At 38.4% G+C, this 23,007-nt stretch overlaps 1 protein-coding gene across 2 annotated transcripts in view; it reads right to left on the reverse strand.

The window, feature by feature from the left end:
* Positions 1–23,007, reverse strand: part of XIRP2 (xin actin binding repeat containing 2) — a 289,739-nt gene that overhangs the window by 94,323 nt on the left and 172,409 nt on the right. For both annotated transcript variants that reach the window (XM_029225394.1, XM_029225392.1), the window contains exon 2: positions 7,507–7,660. In XM_029225394.1, the coding sequence (XP_029081227.1) occupies positions 7,507–7,660 (154 nt within the window). The remainder of the gene's footprint in view (positions 1–7,506; positions 7,661–23,007) is intronic.

Below are 23,007 nucleotides of genomic sequence, written 5' to 3' on the forward strand. Positions count from 1 at the left end.
TTCATCTGTCAGTGGACATTTAAGTTGCTTCCATGTCCTGGCTATTGTAAATAATGCTTCAATGAACATTGTGGTGCATGTCTCTTTTTGAATTATGGTTTTCTCAGGGTATATGCCCAGGAGTGGGATTGCTGGGTCATATGGTAGCTCTATTTTTAGTTTTTTAAGGAACCTCCATACTGTTCTCCATAGTGTTTGTATCAATTTACATTCCCAACAGGGCAAGATGATTCCCTTTTCTCCACACTCTTTCCAGCACTTATTTTTTCTAGCTTTTTTGATAATGGCCATTCTGACCAGTATGAGGTGATACCTCATTGTAGTTTTGATTTGCATTTCCCTAATAATTAATGATGTTGAGTATCTCTTCATGTGCCTCTTGGCCATGTGTATGTCTTCCTTGGTGAAATGTCTATTTAAGTCTCCCACCCATTTTTTAACTGGATTGTTTGTTTATTTGATATTGAGCTCCATGAGCTGTTTGTATATTTTGGAGATTAATCCTTTGTCTGTTGTTTCATTCGCAAATATTATCTCCCATTCTGAGGGCTGTCTTTTTGTCTTGTTTATGGTTTCCTTTGTTGTTCAGAAGCTTTTAATTTTCATTAGGTCTCATTTGTTATTTTTGTTTTTATTTTTGTTACTCTAGGAGGTGGGTCAAAAAAGATCTTTTATAGTGTCTGGTCTTACATTTAAGTCTTTAATCCATTTGGAGTTTATTTTTGTGTATGGTGTTAGGTAGTGTTCTAATTTCATTCTTTTACATGTAGCTGTCCAGTTTTCCCAGCACCATTTGTTGAAGAGGCTGTCTTTTCTCCATTGTATGTTCTTGCCACCTTTGTTGTAAATTAGGTGTCCATATGTGTATGGGTTTACCACTGGGCATTCTATCCTGTACCATTGATCTATATTTCTTTTTTTGTGCCAGGACCATACTGTTTTGATTACTGTAGCTTTGTGGTATAGTTTGAAGTCAGGGAGCCTGATTCCTCCAACTCTGTTTTTCTTTCTCAAGATTGCTTTGGCTATTCAGGGTCTTTTGTGTTTCCATACGAATTGTAAGATTTTTTTGTTCTAATTCTGTGAAGAATGCCATTGGTAGTTTGATAGGGATTGCATTGAATCTGTAGATTGCTTTGGGTAATAGAGTCATATTCACAATATTGATTCTTCCAATCCAGGAACATGGACTATTTCTCCATCTGTTTATGTCATCTTTGATTTCTTTCATCAGTGTTCTATAGTTTTCTGAGTATAAGTTTTTTGCCTTCTTAGGCAGGTTTATTCCTAGGTACTTTATCCCTTTGTTGCAATGGTAAGTGGGAGTGTTTCTTTAATTTCTCTTTCTGATTTTTCGTTGTGGGTGTATAGGAATGCCAGAGATTTCTGTGCATTAATTTGGTATTCTGCAACTTTACGAAATTCATTGATTTCTAGTAGTTCTAGTAGTTTTCTGGTGGAATCTTTAGGATTTTCTATGTAAAGTATCATGTCATCTGCAAAAAGTGACAGTTTTACTTCTTCTTTTCCAATTTGTATTCCTTTTATTTATATTTCTTCTCTGATTTCCATGGCTAGGACTTCCCAAACTATGTTGAATAAGAGTGGCAAGAGTGGACATCCTTGTCTTGTTCCTGATCCTAGTGGAATTGCTTTCAGTTTTTCACCATTGAGTATAATGCTTGCTGCAGGTTTGTCATATATGGCCTTTATTATGTTGAGGTAGGTTCCCTCTATGCCCACTTTCTGGAGAGTGTTTATCATAAATTGGTGTGGAATTTTGTCAAAAGCTTTTTCTACATCTATTGAGATGATCATATGGTTTTTATTCCTTAATTTGTTAATGTGGTGTATCACAATGATTGATTTGTGTATATTGGTGAATCCTTGTGTCCCTGGGATAAATCCCACTTGATCATGGTGTATGATTCTTTTAATGTACTGTTGGATTTTGTTTGCTAGTATTTTGTTCAGGATTTTAGCATCTATGTTTATCAGTGATATTGGTCTAGAATTTTCTTTTTTGTGGTATCTTTTTCTGGTTTTGGTATCAGGGTGGTGGTGGCTTTGTAGAATGAATTTGGGAGTGTTTCTCCCTCTGCAATTTTTTGGAAGAGTTTGAGAAGGATTGGTGTTATCTTTTCTCTAAATGTTTGATAGAATTCACCTGTGAAGCCATCTGGTCCTGGAGTTTTGTTTGTTGGAAGATTTCTAATTACGGTTTCAATATCATTACTTGTGATAGGTCTGTTTATATTTTCTAATTCTTGCTGTTCAGTCTTGGAAAATTGTACCTTTCCAAGAATTTGTCCATTTCTTCATGGTTATCCATTTTATTGGCATATAGTTGTTTGTAGTAGTCTCTTATAATCCTTTTTATTTCTGCAGTGTCAGTTGTGATTTCTCCCTTTTCATTTCTAATTTTATTGATTTGCGTCCACCCCCTTTGTTTCTTGATGAGTCTGGCTAAGAGTTTGTCAATTTTGTTTACCCTCTCAAAGAACCAGCTTTTAGTTTTATTGATCTTTGCTATTGTTTTCTTCGTTTCTATTTCATTTATTTCTGCTCTGATCTTTATGACTTCTTTCCTTCTACTGACTTTGAGTTTTCTTTGTTCTTCTTTCTCGAGTTGTTTTAAGTGTAGGGTTAGATTGTTTATTTGAGATTTTTCTTGTTTCTTGAGATGAAACTGAATTGCTATAAACTTCCTTCTTAGAATTGCTTTAGCTGCATCCCATAGGTTTTGGGGAATTGTGTTTTTGCTGTCATTTGTTTCTATGTATTTTTTTATTTCTTCTTTGATTTCTCAGTGATCTCTTTGATATTTTGTAGCACATGTTTAGCCTCTATGTATTTGTGTTTTTTTACTGTTTTTTTCCTGTAATTGACTTCCAATCTCATAGTGTTCTGGTCAGAAAAGGTGCATGATACGATTTCAATTTTCTTAAATTTACCAAGGCTTGACTTGTGACCCAAGATGTGATGTATCCTGGAGAATGTTCTATGTGCACTTGAGAAGAAAGTGTATTCTGCCACTTTTGGGTGGACTGTTCTATAAATATCAATTAGATCCATCTGGTCTATTGTGTCATTTAAAGCTTGTGTTTCCGTATTTATTTTCTGTTTGGATGATCTGTCCATTGGTGTAAGTGGGGTGTTAAAGTCCCCTACTATTATTGTGTTACTGTTGATTTCTCCTTTCATTGTTGTTAGCATTTTCCTTATGTATTGATGTGCTCCTATGTTGGGTGCATAAACATTTATAATTGTTATATCTTCTTCTTGGATTGATCCTTTGATCATTATATCTTGTCCCTCCTTATCTCTTGTAATAATCTTTATTTTAAAGCCTATTTTATCTTATACGAGTATTGCTACTCCAGCATTATTCTGATTTCAATTTGCATGGAATATCTTTTTCCATCCCTTCACTTTCAGTCTGTATGTGTCCCTGGATCTGAAGTGGCTCTCTTATAGACAGCATATATATGGGTCTTGTTTTTGTATCCATTCAACCAGTCTGTGTCTTTTGTTTGGGGCATTTAATCCATTTACATTCAAGGTTATTATCGATATGTATGTTTCTATTACCATTTTCTTAATTGTTCTGGGTTTGTTTTTTTGGGTCTTTTTCTTCTCTTGTGTTTCCTGCTTAGAGAAGTTTCTTTAGCATTTGTTGTAAATGTTGTAAAGCTGGTTTGGTGGTGCTGAATCCTGTTAGATTTTGCTTGTCTCAAAAGCTTTTGACTTCTCCATAGAATCTGAATGAGATCGTTGCTGGGTAGAGTAATCTTGGTTGTACGTTTTTCTCTTTCACCACTTTAAGTATATCCTACCACTCCCTTCTGGCCTGTAGAGTTTCTGCTGAAAAATCAGCTGATAACCTTATGGGGATTCCTTTGTATGTTATTTTTTGTTTTTCCCTTGCTGCTTTTAATATTTTTTCTTTGAATTTAATTTTTGTTAGTTTGATTAATACATGTCTTGTTGTGTTTTTTCTAGGGTTTATCCTGTATAGTACTCTCTGTGCTTCCTGGACTTGGGTGACTATTTCCTTTCCCATGTTAGGGAAGTTTTCCACTATAATCCCTTCAAATATTTTCTCAGACCCTTTCTTTTTCTCTTCTTCTTCTGGGATCCCTACAATTCGAATGTTGGTGCATTTACTGTTGTCCCAGATGTCTCTGAGATTGTCTTCAATTCTTTTCATTCTTTTTTCTTTATTCTGCTCCTCGGCAGTTATTTCCACCATTTTATCTTCCAGCTCTTCTGCCTCTTTATTCTGTTATTGATTCCTTCTAGTGTATTTTTCATTTCCGTTACTGTGTTGTTCATCTCTGTTTGTTTGTTGTTTAGTTCTTCTAGATTCTTGTTAAACATTTCTTGTATTTTCTCAATCTGTGCTTCCATTCTATTTCTGAGATTCTGGATAATCTTTACTATCATTACTCTGAATTCTTTTTCAGGGAGATTACCTATATCCTCTTCATTTATTTGATCTTGCAGGTTTTTAACTTGCTCCTTCATCTGTGACATATTTTTTTGCCTTTTTTTTTTTTTGCGGTACGCGGGCCTCTCACTGTTGTGGCCTCTCCCGCTGCGGAGCACAGGTTCCGGACGCACAGGCTCAGCAGCCATGGCTCATGGACCCAGCCGCTCCGCGGCATGTGGGATCTTCCCGGACTGGGGCACGAACCCATGTCCCCTGCATCGGCAGACGGACTCTCAACCACTGCGCCACCAGGGAAGCCTTTTTTTTTTTTTTTTTTTTTATGTTTGGGATTGTGTTCCTGTTTTACTGGTTGTTTGGCCTGAGGCTTCCAACACTGGAATTTGTAGGCTATTGGTAGAGCTAGGTCTTGGTGCTGAGATGAGGAACTCTGTGAGACCACACTCTGATGAATATTCCCTGGATTCTGAGGTTCTCTGTTAAACCAGTGTTTTGGACTCAGAGCTCCCACTGCAGGAGCTTCCACCCGACCCCAGGCTCATGAATCAAGATCCCACAAGCCACGTGGAGCAGCAAAAAAAAAAAAAAAAAGAGAGAATAGCAAAGTAAAAAATTAAATTAGACTAAGAACTAACAGATATGGTAGAAAGAATGTAAAAATAAAAATATAGATGAATCAACAGCCAGAATGTACAACAGTACCACAGTAGTAAAAAAGAGGAGGAAGGAAAAAAAAAAGGGCAGGGTTGGGGGGTAAGGGAGTGGGAGGGGGAAGGACTCAGCTGTGGAGAGTGGGGTCTAAACAAGGGCGAGGTTTGGGCGGTGGGCAGAGCCAATGCTCAGGACCCACAGGGCTGGAAAATGCCCTAGGGGATATAGGGGGTGGGGCTTAGGCTCAAGGAACAGAAGGGGCCCAGGCTTGCCCCACTCCTGGTCTCAGAGGACAGGGGACCTCACCTGGAAGCCCAGCAGGCTTCCTGGGCTCAAGTGGGTGGGGCAAACACCATTCTCACTTCTGCTCCTCCGGTCTGGGGTCTGGGAGGGCCCCTCCCACCTGCCTCTCCTGTTCTCCCTTCAGACTCCCTCCTATGCCCCCAAGGACCCACGTGACCTGAAGGCAGCTTTGGAGGGCAGGGGATTGGCCGGGGAGCTCAGCAGGCTCCCCAGCCTGAGTGGGCCAGGCGATTGCCCTCCACTCCTCTGCCACGGTTCCTAGAGAGTCCCTCCCACCTGTCTCTCCTGATCTCCCTGGCCTCAGGGGTGTGGATCTTGTCTGGCCTCCACTTCTCCTCCCCCTTTTGTCCCCCTACATCCTACCAGTTCACTCTGGGCTTCCTCCTGTCTCCTTGGGGGTCAGAGTTCCCCGCTAGCTGCCGGCAGGCACCCTAGTTGTGGGGAGACGCTAACTCCACATCTTCCCACACGGCCATCTTGACTCCTCCCCTCTAAGTCATATCTTGAAACTAAATTATAGCTGCCCTCCAAGACTGCCTTTCCTAAGCTTGTAAATTAAAGAGACTCTTAAGAAGCTTTGCAGGGGAACCAAAGAAAACACGGGACAGGAGAAGTAGGGTGAGATGAGAGTTGTTTATCTCATGTAACTTTGATCAGTTTGCCAACCTCATATACACCTCCCTGTGCTAAGATCTCCACAGGCCAGCATCATCAGAACATAAATCATTCCCTAAAGCTTCCCTGTTTTTGGCCTCTGCTAATCTAATTCTTTTCCATTCAGCCAAGTGCACACAAAGTTTAATCACAAGGCTAGAAATATGTGGAGTAAATTCTTCAAGACTGATACTAATCCTATTAGGGTATCAATTGGGCATACCAAAATTAATTGAAAATGAAAAAGAGAGATTGAGATTCTAATTTGAAGGTATTTAGAGACCACGCTTGGCCCATCCTTAGAAAACTCCCCTTTATTCTTTCCACACCACCTCCCACCGCAAATTACATACCTAAACCAATTGGAAACAGAATGGGCTAAATCATATGTAAATCATTCTGAGGTTCAGCCTGTACTATCATAGAGTGTAGCTTCTCAAACTTTAACGTGCACACTAATCATTTGAGGATCTTGTTAACATGCTGATTCTGATTCAGTAGGACTGGTGAGGGGCCGAAGGTTCTGCATTTCTAATATGCCTCCAGGTGATGCTCCTGGTCTGATTCACAGAAGACATTTTGAACAGCAAAGTTTTAAAGTAGAGTATCATTTGCTTTCCAAAATTGTGACCTGTCTGTCATATTCCAAAGACTATTCCACATTGCTCATGTTGACTGGTAACTTGATGGCTGGCTATATATAAATATATATATCAAAGAATGTCCTAAAATTTGTACTAATTATGATCTTTAACAAACATCACAAATACTATAATATGCATTACTTGGCTAAAATGGAAAAACCCAGAATGTGACTAATCAGAAATGATAAATGATATCTGTATTTTATAATAAATTATTTATATTTTGCACTTCTGTCATAGTTGAAATTATATTGATAGCGTAATTTCTAACATATGAGCTAGTGACTTTTTAATGACATTTGTAAAACAATCAAATTTAAGAGGTTTTCCCTTAAATTATGACACTCTCATGTCACTTTTTATTCTGAATTCATTAAGCACATTAAGTTTAATTGTCTGAAAAAGAGATGCTGAAGGCATTAAATTTTTTTTGTTTTGCCATCAACAATTACTTATATTTTATCCTTTTATTTCCCATAGACAGAGAGACAAATATGTTTTCCTTTCTTTCACAAAAGGAAAAGTCAAATGACGGTCAAATGCATTGCTCCAAAAGCATAATACAGAAAATGCTTATTGTACTGATTTATACTTAATTAAAATATATATTTTACTTTTAAAAATTAAAGCAAATATGGTATAGAGAGAAGTATTTAAATATACCTTCCTTTTTTCCCCCTGAATTGTGTTTCTTGAGCTATTCCTTCCCAATTTTTAAACAAAACTTTTTAAGGTTTTATTTATTAACCACTCATGCTGTATAATATATAATGCCAAGAAATCACATCAAAATATTATGCTAACCTTCAAAGATGTGGCTGTGACCACTTTCAGGTGACATCTTGTCAAAAGGTGTTTCCTCACCTTTCTTGTCTGAATCTTTCACAGAATCATCGGACTGGCTCCCAGGCTGACTCTTAAATGTTGGTGAATACAAATTTCTCTCAATTTCCACTTCCTGTTAGAAGACATTAAAGGGATGTGTGTTAAAGCTATCAGTGGGAAACAGATGTGGTTTTTAGGGGGTTTAGAAGGCGGGAGTGAGGGAGGGAGGAGGTTTCTATGAGTGATGCTTTCCAATATGCTTCGGGTAAAATGTTGATAACTTTGCCAAGAATGGCAAACACATATCTGACGCTTAGTTTACTTTTCTGCCACAGGTTCCACTTCTGAATTAGCTTTTCTTTCATGTGGCTTTTTTTGCTCTCATAAAAGAGAGAAAGTGGAAATAAGAGTCAAAATACAACATAATATAAGTTAATAGATGCAACTTCCTAAGGCCTGAGAAACGTCCATAAGGGATTTCAAAAAATAGCTGTATATCAACATTATATGCTTAAGACAGAAGGAAATGAGTTTTTCTTTAATGTCATGCTCATCCTATGGTGATAAACTTAGTAATTACAGAGCTCCCAAACCTATTCAGCTACCATACAAAAGTACAGTTTGGCAGTTCATAGGAGATCATGAAATTACTTCTTTGAGACAGTAATTCAAAATTGGAGAGAGAAAAGTTTCCCAATGGAAAAAAGTATAAAGGATATTTCGAATACAGGGAGTCTAGTATTTCTTATTTTATAAATTAATACAATCCAATAAAACAAACCAATCAATCAGACTAATTATTTTGAATAAAAAATTTTGAAAAATAAGTAAATTAGCCAAGACAACTTGAGAAGCAAAGTGTATTTTTTTAAATCAAGTAATACATTGAAAACTACATTGAAAATACATTGAAAATAGCTACTCACAAGTTTTATATTTTTGTACATGAGGTGGTATTTTCTAAACAACAACCATTCAGACAAAGATGTGATAAATTGCTCTTCACTTTTGTTACATTTTAAATACACTGGCATGAATGAGTTAAGTTTGAGAGACAGCTAAAAACTCTAAAACATTTCTTAGAGTAGGTATATTTCCTGTATCTATGATATGGTTAGAAAGGCAATGCTTTCAGATAAATAACCTCTTAACTTCTTAGCATGTTTATGTTTTCTAATTTTCACACACAGAATATATATATATATATATATATATATATACAGATACTACATACATAATATATATACTACATACATACAATATATAATTAGAAAATATTGGAATGTGTTTAATCATCTCATCTTTAAATATCCCCCCCACCCCCAGTATATGATATATACTATCTTTACTGTGAATGTTTAACTGGAACTAAAAACATTTACAGGAGTAAAACAAAGGAAAAGAAGTTTCCATTTTTTTCAAGGCATTGCCTTTAACATTTGTGTTTCCAACTATTAGCAAAAACCCAAAGGTTCATAACAGCAGTTTGCTTTATGTTGTCAAGACACAGTGTCAGACAAGCCACGGCATGTGGCATGAGCTCCTGAGCTAGTGGACGAGCACAGAATTCCCAACTCAGTTCAGTCTGGTGTCCTCTCCCACTGTCACATGAAGTGACTCTATGAAATTGATGCGATATGTTTATTTGCTCTTGTTTCAGCAATTTAGTCCAATTCCTAGCACTGGCAAAAATAAACTAAGTTAAATAAAGAAAAAATCAAGATGCCTCAAAAAGTAGTGATTCTTGTTCAGAAAATTTTTGTTTTGACAAAGGGCGGAATGCTGAACATGGTCCACGAAGTTGATAGATAATGTGAAAGTATCGTCTCTCTGTTTCGTATAGAAACATGAAATGTGATTTGGTAAAATCATTTAAGCAAATTTCAGGCAGTGATGACACTAACTTATGCTATATTGATATTCTCAACTCCGAATTCACAACTATCAAAAGTACCTCACATATTGAGGCAGTAAGGGGTCCCGCAGACAATCCACAAACGAAAATAGTAGACCCATTTCTACTCCTTGATCATCAGATCCAAGTCAGTCCGTGGCAAGTTCCTTAGCACCCTGGCAAGTGGTAAGAAGGGGCCTGTGTAGAAAAGAACTTCTTAGATAAGGTTGAATTGAGCTATCTCTAATCAAAGCAATGATCTGCTTTAAAATCTTTTAATCTGTTTTATGCACTGTGCTTCTACAAAAGATTTACTCTGAGTGAAAATCTACAGGCTTAAACAAATGCACCCAACACCACTTTAGAGGGGAAAAACACCACAGCTTTTGATTATGAGAAACCTGGATTCAAGCCTTCCCTTCACTACTTATTAGCTGCGTGACTTTCTTCAGGTCACTTGATACATCTGGGACTAAGTTTTCTCATACGTTATAGGAAGAGATTTAGTCACTGAACATCTAACCTCCAACAATCAACCATTAGTAGTGCAATTTCATTTGAAATTAAATAAAACAAAATAAAGGATTATGATTCATTTGTTGTAGCTTCCAGTCTAGTAAGGGAGACAAAGCGTAGTAAAGCACATAAATAAATGTAAATATGCAACTATGTACAGATTACGAAGGAGAGATACATACACTCTGAGCACCTAAAATAGAGGAATTAGCCTAGTGAGGAAAGTCATAAAAAGCCACCCTGGGGAAAAGATCTTCAGCTGATATTTGAAGGATAAATATCCTACTTTGGCAAAATCGACTCTAGAGGTAGGCTGAGCTTTTCACGCTGCAGGCCTGATTCTGTCATGTGTGCAAATGTACACACTCACACACACACACAAATGGCTGAAAATTCTTCAGTAACTCCTCACTCAGCTAAGATCATAATAGTTTGTATGTCCCTTCACTGGCACCACTGACATTTTGAACCAGATAATTCTTTCTTGTGAGGGGCCTATTCTGTACATTGTAGGATGTTTAGCAGCCTTCCTCCTTTTTGCCCGCTAGATGCTAGTAACGCTGCCCCCTAGCTGTGACCATTAAGGTGTGTTCAGACATTGTCAAATCTCCGGTGGGGAGCAAAGGTCACCCTTGGTTGAGAGCCACTGCTCAAGAGCTGGATGGACTGGCGGAAGGTCAATATGTACATGAGAAGATCAATTATGAGAGTATGGTAGTGCTCCAGGCAAGCAACGACAAAGAGTGGTGATGGAAATAAAGAGAAGTGAACTAAGTTGAAAGCTATTTCGGATGTAAAACTGACAAGACTGGATAATGGGCTGAATCTGAGGTTTGAGAAAGACAGAGAATTTCATTTTTCTTTCTGGCGTACACAGCTAACTGAGTGGTATGATTAAATAATGTCAGAGCACCAGAAGAAGCCTGATTTGGGAGGAAGGAAAGACCATGAATTGGGTACCAAGATGTTCAAAAGACACTGGATTGGTAGTCCTGGAGCTCAGTGGAGAGGTCTTAACTGAACAAGTAATTTGTGAGTCATCTGAGTTATAGTGGTTGGTAATTGAAACAGGAGGTGTGAATGAAGTTGCTTCAAGTGTGATGAGGAAAACGTCCAGAGCCAAGCCTTGAGAAATGCTGACATTTAATACGATGGCAGAGGAGCAAAAGCAGACAAGAAGAAGGATGGAAGAAAATTAGAAGCGAAGAATATTGTTAACAATATTTAATTCTTACTGAGAGTAGAAATCAGATAGGAACTTAAATATAATATATCCTTTGAGTTTAGCAACGTGCATATAAACTGTAGAGCAAAACTGTTTTCGTGGAAGTAAAAAGACTGGAAGGCAGATCGAACTGGTGAAGGGTTGACTGACAGATAGCGGGTGAAGATAATTTCTTGAATAGTTTAGTGTTAAAGTGAAGGGGAGAAATAGAGCAGTAACTTGAGAGACGTGTTTTGCTTATGTTGGTGGTAAAGAGAGAGACTTGCATATGTTGAAAAGTCAATTGAAGGGATTAGTGAGTTGGAGAGGTTGGCTGTGCTGAGGAGAGAAGGAAAAATCAGTGATGTAAAATCCCTAAGAGGGGCAAGAAGATGGCATCCAAAGCGCGGAATCAAATATAACACAAAGATAGGAGAACATAAAGCATTCTGGTTGTCACTGATGGGAAGGAAGGTGAAGTTACCATAGATATAGGTGATTTGTATGCTTGGAAGCTTGAAGACAGGGACATACCAATCTGAAATTGTCTGTTTTCTCTGTTAGGATGTGAGGTCTGAAGAAACTGGGAGGAGTATTGGGAAGACAGTGAAGAAAGTTTAATTTCATTGCTGTGGGGTATGGGAAGTGAGATGAGCAGACAGAAATGGCCATGCCTAATGCAGCACTGGGTGCCCATTTGAGGTTAGTAATGTCAAGTTTACAGGGCTATTGTTAGGTGTTATTGAGTGAATTTGTCTGAAATTTCTCCACAGTTCTACTTTAGACAATGAGAAAGTGGATAGCTGCTGACTTCAGCCAGATAGAGGTTTTGTGAGGAAAAAATAAAAAGAAAATGGGTATTGTAGGGTAGTCTAAGGTGTGGGAGGGGAGAGGTATTAGGGAATTTAGGTTACCATCAAGAGAAATAAGAGAGTGATTGAAATGATACACCATGGCATGCAAGACGGATCGAAAGGGAAGAAAGTAAAGGAACGGTGGATCAGAAGACAGAAAAAGGATCAACACACTCACTCTTGGTGAGTTTAAAGAACACTTGTATGTACTGTGAATACTTGGCAAAGCAAATTGGAAAGAAAGGCAAATGAGCTGTTCACTTTACTGGTTTGGGAAGTAGAACAGTTACAGTCGCTAGGATCCATTTGTGACCATAAAAATGGAAGCTAAAGTGGAGTAGAGGAAAAAGTTGTTAAATAAGAGGAAAGCTAGGAACTCAGAGGCTATGATATCTCAGGTTAATGGAAGGGCTTGGAAGGCTGAGAAAGACTGTAAGTTAAGTCTCAGCCTCCCTGGTAAGCGAGGGAACCTTAACTGAAATTTAATAAATAACAGTGATGAAGGGGGACAAGATGGTACACCTGACTGCCATGAGCCTCAGATGATCACAGTTTTTAACAAGAGAGTGGGAGAGGAGTGGCCAGAAAGAACAATGGCCTCAAAATACACAAGGAGGATTCAAGGATGATGCTTTTTCAAGGGAGAGTCCTGCTCCTGTTAAGGCAAGAAAGTAGAGAAAGCACTTGTGGAAGAGGTTGAGGGTAGAGAGGAGGTTGCTGATGATGGACAGGTAGCTCCAGAAGCACTGGTGCAAGCTCTGGTTTAAATAATATCCAAATAAATAAAATCTCTCAATAATGTTTATAATCTTTTCTAGCTTTAAAACACCTTGAAACCAGGAAAGACATGGAAAATAGGAGAAATTTAAGCTTAAAAGAGAATGAAAACCTTTTTTTTTAACATACATTTATTTCTTTAACATGATATATAATTATTATCTTAGAAGAAAAAATATGTATATTTAAAAGTGTCAGAATGGAAAATGCCAACTTTTAATCACAATCTAGCATCTACTCCCCAAGAGAACATGGAGCTATATAAGATCACCTAAAATGGTCAGAACATCTTCCCAGGCATTTCAAAGGAAAGTGGTTTGCCTTATTACTTTGTATTTTTTCTTCTCAGTACGGGTTCATGAGTGACAAGGTCACTGAGGTGGGAGGGGGTGGAAGGTGAGCAGGGACTAATAAAATGAGAATGTTTGGACTTGTCTATATTTAAAGTGCTGAGCTAGCTCATGTACATTCCCGACTCAGTGGGTCCTTGCCTTTAGAGAAATAAAAAGGAAGTTTTATGCCGACATAAAGAAAAGGCCAGAAAGAAAGGGAAATTATCAAAATACAAGAGACAAGTGAAGAAACCTCCTCATGATGAATTCTGCTGACTTGAGGGAAAAGGTGAACTCCAATCATGGCTTGAAGACTTCATGAATGAACAATTCTCCTGAAGGTTTATAATCCCTTTTTCCCAACCCCTTTCCTGGAAGGTTTTACCTCCTCCCTCTGTGTATTTTTTCTTTTTTAATTAATTAATTAATTTATTTATTTTTGGCTGCGTTGGGTCTTTGTTGTTGTGCACGGGCTTTCTCTAGTTGCGCGAGCGGGGGCTACTCTTTGCTGTGGTACGTGGGCTTCTCATTGTCGTGGCTTCTCTTGTTGCGGGCTCTAGGTGCGCAGGCTTCAGTAGTTGTGGCATGTGGGCTCAGTAGTTGTGGATCCCGGGCTCTAGAGTGCAGGCTCAGTAGTTGTGGCGCACAGGCTTAGTTGCTCCGCAGCACGTGGGATCTTCCCCGGCCAGGGCTCAAACCTGCGTCCCTTGCATTGGCAGGCAGATTCTTAACCACTGTGCCATGACGGAAGCCCCAGCCCCCCGTATTAAAAATATCATTTCCCTCGTAACACAACTCAGTGCAGCCTTCTCTACGAAGTTCCTTCAATCATTCCATTCCACAGCATCTTTCATCCATTCAACATACTTTTGAACATTTATTATGTCTCAAGCACTGTTCTAGGCACTGTGAATACAAAGATGATTAAGATGCAGGTTGGGTCCTCAAGAAGCTCATAGTCTAGTGACAGAGAAAGTACATCAATTGACCCTTGTAACACAAAAAAGAGTGTGTAATGATAAGGAAATGCAGGCATCCTGGACAGACAGAGGGAGAATTTCTTTAAGATGTGGTCAGAGCGAGCTGACCCATATACCACAAAAAAAAAAAAAAAAAAGGTTATGTCAGAGCTGATTCATGGACTGAAGTTGAATTCCATCCTGTAGGTAACAGGAATCCTTGAAAGTGAATGAAATAGGGGTAACAAGATTAAATTCATACTTTAGATAGATATCTGTCAAGTATATGAAAAATATATAATAATGGAATAAGATGACTATCTTATATAGTAAGTATAATAAGGAGCTTATTAAAATTTCCATTTGAGGGACGGAATAAGCCTACAACAGACTAGTGAGAGGGGAGTAGAAAGAGAGCACACTAAAAAGGTATAATATTTACACATAAAATTAGTAATTTATAAGGTAAAGGTAGTAGAGGAGTGAATGAAGTCTAGCATAGCTCATAGATATTCTAATTTGGATGGTTGTATAAAATTAATAAAACAGGACGAATTTCTTTTCCAAACCCAAAGAAGTTAAGGCCAATTTCAGGGTTCCTTCCGGACCCACCACAAAACGTGAGGTGATCTAGGAGGGATCCTGGGAGATCAAGCATATACCACACCCTAACGGTTTTGGGGCAATATTACTCCGGATGGAAGCCACAGGGGCTTCTGTTTCTCCTGGTACATATTTCACACATGAAGGTGAAATTTAACCGTTCCATGAAAATATTGATAAAAAACAACAGCGTTATCTTGCTTTAAAAATTATGCCTGGGTTTCATTTTTGAGGGGTTGGTAGGTGCAGCCTCCTCTGTGAATGAGGCCTTTGACATGTGGAATATGAGTTTCCCATGAGACATCCAGATGAAGTCATCCAGGAGGCAGCTACATTTCTCAAAAGAGAAACCTGTGCTAGAGTGAAAGATTGAGGACTCACTAGCGACAAGCTGAGTCACAACAGTAAGAGTGTATTAAATTACCCAATTAGAGTATATGGAATAAGTGCAGAGAGCTGAGAAAGAACCTCACTGGCAGGAGACAGGCGAAGGAAGGTTATCTGGGGAAGGCAGTAGAGGAGGAACAGTCAGAAGCAGGGCCACTCCCAGTCCACTCGGTGCCTTGAGCTCATCAGAAAAAGGTGCCTTCTCTTCCAGACACATTATTCCACCTGTCAGAAAGTTGTCATACTATATTGATTTTGTTAGACCAGAACATGTTACTGCCACCTGCTGGAAAATGTCACAAGAGATACACGATTCTATCTTAGTTTTGCTGGGCACCTCTTTCCCTAGATGTGTGACCGTAAGCAGATTACAACCTGCACAACTGTACGTGGCTGCCAGCAGCAGCCAATGAAGAGTGAAGGCCATGAATGCCAAGGATGTAGGGCATTTTCAGAAAACTGGAGGAGAGAAACACTCCTTGAAGAAATCTTATAGGCCAGCATTTCCTGAATACTACTTTGGGCTAAAGGTTCTGCTCTATATGCATATTTTTATTTGATACTTTAAACAATACTCTGAAGTACTTATCTTTTTTGCTTGTTTTAATACTTTGAGTTGCAATGCAATACTACATCATTGTTTATTTTGTTGTTCAAACTGTTTCTGCTTTGGCCATTGGGAGCTCGCTCTTTCTTTCTTTCTTTCTTTTTTGGCTGCACTGCCCTACATGTGGGATCTTAGTTCCCTGACCAGGGATCAAACCTGTGCCTCGTGCAGTGGAAGCTCAGAGTCCTAACCACTGGACCGCCAGGGAATTCCTCTAAAGTTAGAGAGCTTAAGTAACTTGAATAATTTGCCCAAGTCCACACAGTATTAAGTGCTAGACCTTGGTCTCAAATGCTGATCTGTCTGATTCTTAGCTGATATTTTTAATTGCTGCATAAACCTGTCTTCCTACTGTAATTTATTAATCAACCCCCCAAATTGAAATAATATGGGTTAGAATGGGATGACAGTATCAACTCCTTTACAGCTATAAATGTGCCTTATTCCTCCTTAGACCTTTAGTAGCATTATGCCTTATACATTGCAGGCATTTAACAAACATCGAGCTGAATTTTTAAAATCTCATGACATTTTATATTCACATAGCATCCAGGAACAGAAGTAGAAAATAGGCAAATTCAATAATTAGATGGGGAAAGCGTGATGAATGTTACCACATAACACACTCTATTGCGTGCCACTGCTCAAGAAGGGTCAAAAGAAATCTTGGCTAACTCCCTCATTTAATCACACTTGATAAATATTTTCAATGTTGGGTTTATCAGGTGAATTAACTGGGCTGCATGATTTCCCAATAACTTCTCAGTAACTTGGCATTTAGAACCTTTTAATATGGCTCCACCGGGCCCCATCTGCCTATGCTAGCCCATCCCTCTGGCTGTTCTCAAAGGTAAGTACCTTTGAGGTATTTACCTAAATACCTACTTACCTTAAGGTAAATACTTAAATCATCTCTGCACTTTCTGCTTCTCCACCTGTGTTCATACATGTTTGACTAAAAACACTCTCCCCCATACGCCCACTTGCCATATTTTCCTATAGAAATTCCAACTGTCTTTTCACATGAGGGTTAAGTGGCTCTTGCTTTAGGAAGCTTTCTCCTAATGCCACAGTGAAAAGCAATCCCTCCCACATCAGAACTCCTCCAGTACTTGCAATCTCCTTGATGCCTCTTTTTCACTCTGCTTTGCATTCTACTCATTTTTTTTTTTTTGGAGTTTTAAAAAAAATTTTTGTCTTGTTTTTGAAGTATAGTTGATTTACAATATTATGCTAGTTTAAAGTATACAGCATAATGATTCAATATTTTTATAGATTATGCGACATTTAAATTTATTACAAAATAATCTACTCATTTTTGACACATCTTGTTTTCCCCATTACACTGTCAGCTCATTAAGGTTAAGCTTTCTTCATCTTTATAGTCCACATGACATCTAACACACTGCTTTCCTTGAACACTGCAGATACTCAGTATCTGTTGAATGGATTCAAATAATTTTTGAATTTTATATTCACATAAAAACTTAGAACTCAATACAATCTAGAAATGTCCAGAGATGGTAAAGACATGTGAGATAGAGTGAAAGGGCAGACATTAAAAACAAAACAAGACAAAACAAAAAAAAAAAACCAGGCTAACTCCTTTGGGGAGAGAAGGAAAAACAAAATTTATATACTACACAGGATAACTCAAAACTTTACTGCCAATACTTTAAAAATATTCTTTTAGATACAACTCAGCAGTCTAATGCAAAGCAATTTTATCACAATTTTAAAACTTTAAACTTAAAAAAATCTATGACACATGAAATAAACAATTGGAGTATTAAAATTATTGTCTGTAAGCAAGAATATATGCATTTTTGCTAAAGTGCTATAAAAAATTTCCTTTTTTAAAACTGATCATCAGTTATTATGGTATTTCTATTACTCCTTCCAGCATGGGTTTAAATATTAAATAACAGAATAGAAGCTACCATTTTCCAGGGGAGAAAATGAATCAATGATTTTTATAACTTTCAAATTGCTTTTATCAATGCTTATTGACTGTACAGCAATAAAATTAACATCATCCATGTCACTCCTATAGGTACTTTTTTCCCAAGTAATCCTACAGTCTCCTGTTCTACTATGGTGCACACAGATACCACATCCAATCACATTAATTAACCCATTTCACTTACTACTGTTATGGGCTGAATTGTGTGGCCCTCCCCCTGTCCCCAGTTCGTATGTTGAAGCCTCAATGCCCTGTAGCTCAGAATGTGACTGTATTTGGAGATAGGGCCTTTAAAGAAGCGATTAAGTTAAAATGAGGCCCTTAGGGTGGACCTTATCCAATCAGACTGGGGTCCTTATAAGAAGAGGAAATTTGGTCTCCCTAATAGATACCAGGCGTGCACATGCAGAGGGATGACCACAAGAGGAGGCACCAGCGGGTGGCCATCTGCAAGCCAAGGAGAGAATCCACCCTGTCAGCAAGTGTATCTTGGATTTCAGTCTCTGGAATTGTGAGAAAATAAATCTCTGTTGTTTAAGTCACCAAATCTGTGTATTTTGTTATGCCAGCCCTAGCAAACTAATATAGTACACTTAGAGCAATAAGGATATAACTGGTCATTGAATACATCTATTAAAGTAAGCTCCTCAGTAGCTTTAACAACAACAGACTTATTCAACTAGTTGTGTCTCTACAGCCAGACAGAAACGTTCTTACTAACTACCACTAAGGTGGTCTCTCCTTAGTGAGAGACCGATAAGTCTCTCACTTATTGGATGAATTTAACAGGATAACTATCAGAGTAGCTGTGCATCACAATTTTTGAATGCGTTTACCTCACCATGTCGACTCTGCTTTGGAAGTAAGGCTCACATGTGATATAAGGTATGCAGGCCGTAGCTTCTGAGACTAAGCCGTAGGCAAAAGTTTTCCTAGTTAATTTATAACCTCCTGACCAAAGTGAGATTCATTCTTGAAATTCTGACTTTTGCAAATACGTTCCCACTATGACTCTGTCTGCATTCTGGTCAATGTTATTAAATTCTGACAGATTTTTAGGTCCTCAGGTGAAATGAACATAAGCCTTATCTGTCTCTTGACAAGCCAATACAAATCAAGGCACAAAGTCCCAAAGAATTCTCTGGCAGAAAGACCTAAAGCAAAAAACCATAAACACATAAATAGCACTGACCCTCAAGATCATTCTCTCTGTGTTTTATTTTATGTTACATTTGATTTCTTTAATTCTAGGTCCACCACTTAAGGCCATTCTTCACTTTGACTTTAGTTCCAGAATGATATAAAGACTTCTTGAATTTTATCTCTAAACCTGTGATGTGTACTAAAATTCTCCCCAACATTTCTTCTTTAGAATTCCTGAAACGGATGCCATGGCCCTCAGGAACAAGGGTATGTCTCTACCATCTTTCGTCTTTTCCTCTTAGTGCCCTGCAGAGGGCTAGGAATGGAGGAGGCATGCAGTAAGAAATGTTCTCAAAATAAAAGACGGTCTTTAGGATTTCTGTAGATAACCTAATGTAATAAATGCGCCTACCAATCTTTACTATATTATCAAAGAATTTGACAAACATATTAATTCAAAAAGAGGGCTTTTGCTCACAAATGCAACTAGTGGGCCATGATATAGCTGCAGGACTCAGGAGAGCTCAGCCACCGGGACCTTGGGTCTCCCTGCAGCCAGAATCAGGTCCCTTCAGATGATGCTGTCTGGTGCCTGTGCTCTGCCAGAGAGGCTGGTGAGCCTGGACGGCCAAGCCAACACTGTCACAGCCAAGTAAACGCTGTCACCTATTCTTCTGGGGCTGGAAACAATGTTGCTGTCAACTATGGGTAGACCTTCAACCTGTCCCATGCCTGTTATGTTATTTCTCTTCAGAATGAGCCTGCTCCTCCTTGCCTCTCTTAGAACGTACAAATGGGTATGAAGCAACTCAGCACACATTCACCTTCTTGGTGTGAAACCTTGTACTGTGCCCTACACGTTAAATTAGATGTTATCATTCCTGTTTTCTAAGTGGAGGAAATGGAGTACAATTATAGTCCTGGTTCATAGCCCCATTTTTGGTTGAGTCCAAAATGAAAACTCCTAGGTCCCAACTTTTTAAAGAAAATATTCTGTATATGTGTGTGCCCCATTATTTAATATTCTTGGAAGAAGGGCTCTTCAGGGAGGGGAAAAGCTGATTCGGGTCTTGAATGCATGTTTCCTCATTTCTTTAGTTTAACCGATCTCATTTAGAAGCTGGGCATGTCCATGATTATTTTGTTATTTGTTATTGACCTAACAGAAAGAATGCTGTGAAATTGAAAGAGGTATGTTTTGAAGTTCCCCATGCGCAAAAATAAACCATGTTGTTATTTGAGCTTTGAGTGGCAGTGCATATTATTATGTCCCTTCGTTTCTCACCTCCTTAGAGACCATGTTCATCTGACTTGCTGTGTGCCTAAGAAAGCCTGTGGCATTTTATGCTCTGGGAGAACTGAACACAAATTCCCCCTGAGATGTAGCTTTTTAGTGCTCTGTACCCTTATTTTCATGCTGGCATCCTATTTCGGCAGTTAATTTTCCATAAAAAGCAGAAATACCACCTTCTTCTCCTTCTCAGTCAAGAATCAAATTCTGCAGCTTGCCCCAGTTGCTCTCATTTTCTTAAATAGACCCCTAAAGTATTTTATGATTATCTTTATTAGTTGGAGACTATATCCAGGCTTGAAATAATTCTAATGAAAAGAAAACTTCTATTAAAATATTCTAACTCGTTTCAATCGACCATATTACTGGCAATGGAAAATTCCCTAATGGCTAAACCCTTTAAAGCTGATCTGCTTTAACACAATTTAAAACTGATGTGCCATTTGAGATTTAGGTGTTAGCATGCAAAGTGTTTTCTTTTCCTATTCTTATATTCACTTGTTATTTCATTTCCCCTTAACTTTTGAAAATGAGATAACCCAACAATATTCCCTAGTGTTGCATGAATGAGTTAAAAGCAAATTTCTGTATTCAAACTATCATACTAAAAAATGCAAAAGAATAAAGTGAAAAAATGTATACTTGCATGGATGGTGATCTAAAAATGCTCAGAGTGAATCATTTATGTTTCCTGAGGGGCACGAAGTTCTTGACAACTAGAACATTCACATGATTGTGTTGAGTTGCGGTGACAAGGTGGAAAACGGCTGGAAGCTAGGCGGACCTGGGTTTAAATTTCAACTTCATCACTTTCCGGCTTAGTGAACTTGAGAAAATTATTTCATCTCTGTGAGCTTCCATTTCTTCCTCTGTAAAATTATGATAATATTGTTCACTTTGAGGTGAATATAAAATATGGTATTGGGTAGAGTAGGCATTCAACACCTGATAGCTAATCCATAGACATTTCAATACACGATTTTAACAATCATCAATGAAATACTAAGAAGGAAACAGAGTTTTCCAAAGTCAAAGAGACACTTCAGAGAAGATTTCTTGGGGAATGTATTTGATTTCTGGCTGTGAATTCTCTTCTAGACACTAAATTGAATATTCAGAAAAAAAATGTGGTCCTCATAAAGTATAAATATTTATATTCATGGGCTAATTATGCCATGTTGAGATTTTGTTAAGAAGAGCCTGAGATACATGTTCTTATGAAGCTTCTGACTGTCCATGTTTTACAAAAGATAGAATCTTCTAATTATCAAAAAAGATGGGCTTTTATCTTCTTTCATCTCTTATGAGCTATGGGAACTTGATATATCATAAGCTCCCTGTAACTATTTTTCTTTACCATAAATTGAGGGCAATGATAACTCAGACTTGCTGAAGTGATAATTAGAATAATCACTGAAAATAATGCCTATAAAATGCCTTAGATGCTTCGGAGGCAGTGTTGCTCTCATTCAAAGTTCGAATTGTTCAGAATCAAGAAGTAGAAATATTGAGACTTGTGAAGGTATCACATACCCTAACACCATTATTTGCTGTTTGTAGGGAATACAACACTCAGCACCATGGAGGAACAGGTGGCAAAGAAAGCTTGCTCAAGTCCTCCCTTCTTCGGGGACTGTGCTGTGCTCTCTGCTAGAAATAACACTGTGGAGCTCTAGGAAGCCAGATACGCTCCCAGAGAGAAGTTCACAGATACGCTCCCAGAGAGAAGTCCATGGAGTGGCACTGAAGAAGTGCAGAAAAGGCCTCATCTTTTCCAGGGAGAGTTCCCATTTCTGTATTATGTACTACAGATGGTCAAAAAAATGTCAAGGGAAATCAGCCCCACTGAGACTGAGGTAAATAATTTCAAAGGCTCAGGGAAAAGTGGAAAGCATACTAGCACTCTACAATCTCTTATCTCTCAGAAACTCATTTTATAAATCCCCATGAACAACACAACAAGCTGTTTTAAATATAGTAACACAGAAGGGGAGGCTCTAAGTGGATTATCCATATAACATTTTTACAATGCTGAAAGGGAAAAGAGAGCTCTTATAGGCCAATTAGATCAGCACTTTGCATGCATGACAGACTGATGTTTAACATTTGCAGCAATGAGGGAGAGAAGCAGAAGCAAAATTGTCCTATAAATAAACTGCTGAACTTTAGCATGTGCCATATTAAGAAATTTTCAATCTTCTTAACTCAGAAACTGTGTGTTTTGAATTATAATTATTTCTGTAGCCTTTGGAACAATTGTTGGCATCTTAAGTATAATCCATTTGTTCATTCAGCAAATATTATTAAGCAACTATCAAATGCCAAAAACGTTATCGGAGACTGATACTCTAGAGACACGAATAGTCAAGAGCTTGTACTTCAAGAGCTCCCAGTCTGGTAGAAGCACCTGTAGGCTGGTGCAATTGTTCTCCGAGGTGGTGAGTCATGAGACTGTGCACAAGTACTGAACTTTGCAAGTGAATTACATATACTCCCTCTTTGCCCTATTTCATGGTGATCCCCATACTATTTTATTCTTGTTCTGCATTTCAAAGCATTACCTTAATTTAAAAGGGGTGCAAGGGGCTTCCCTGGTGGTACAGTGGTTGAGAATCTGCCTGTCAATGCAGGGGACACGGGTTCGAGCCCTGGTCTGGGAAGATCCCACATGCCGCGGAGCAACTAGGCCTGTGAGCCACAACTACTGAGCCTGCGCATCTGGAGCCTGTGCTCCGCAACAAGAGAGGCCACGATAGTAAGGGGCCTGCGCACGGCGATGAAGAGTGGTCCCTGCTTGCCGCAACAAAGAGAAAGCCCTCGCACAGCAACAAAGACCCAACACAGCCAAAAATAAAAAAAAATAAAAAAATAAAGGGTGCAAGGCCAACCACTGCAGCAGAAAACCATGAGTTCATTTAGGAGAATGTATCATTCCTATGACCACCATCCA

This window comes from Monodon monoceros, unplaced genomic scaffold (genome assembly GCF_005190385.1).
Source record: "Monodon monoceros isolate NGI ecotype Baffin Bay Population unplaced genomic scaffold, NGI_Narwhal_1 Super_Scaffold_16, whole genome shotgun sequence".
NCBI classification, from domain to species: Eukaryota; Metazoa; Chordata; class Mammalia; order Artiodactyla; family Monodontidae; genus Monodon; species Monodon monoceros.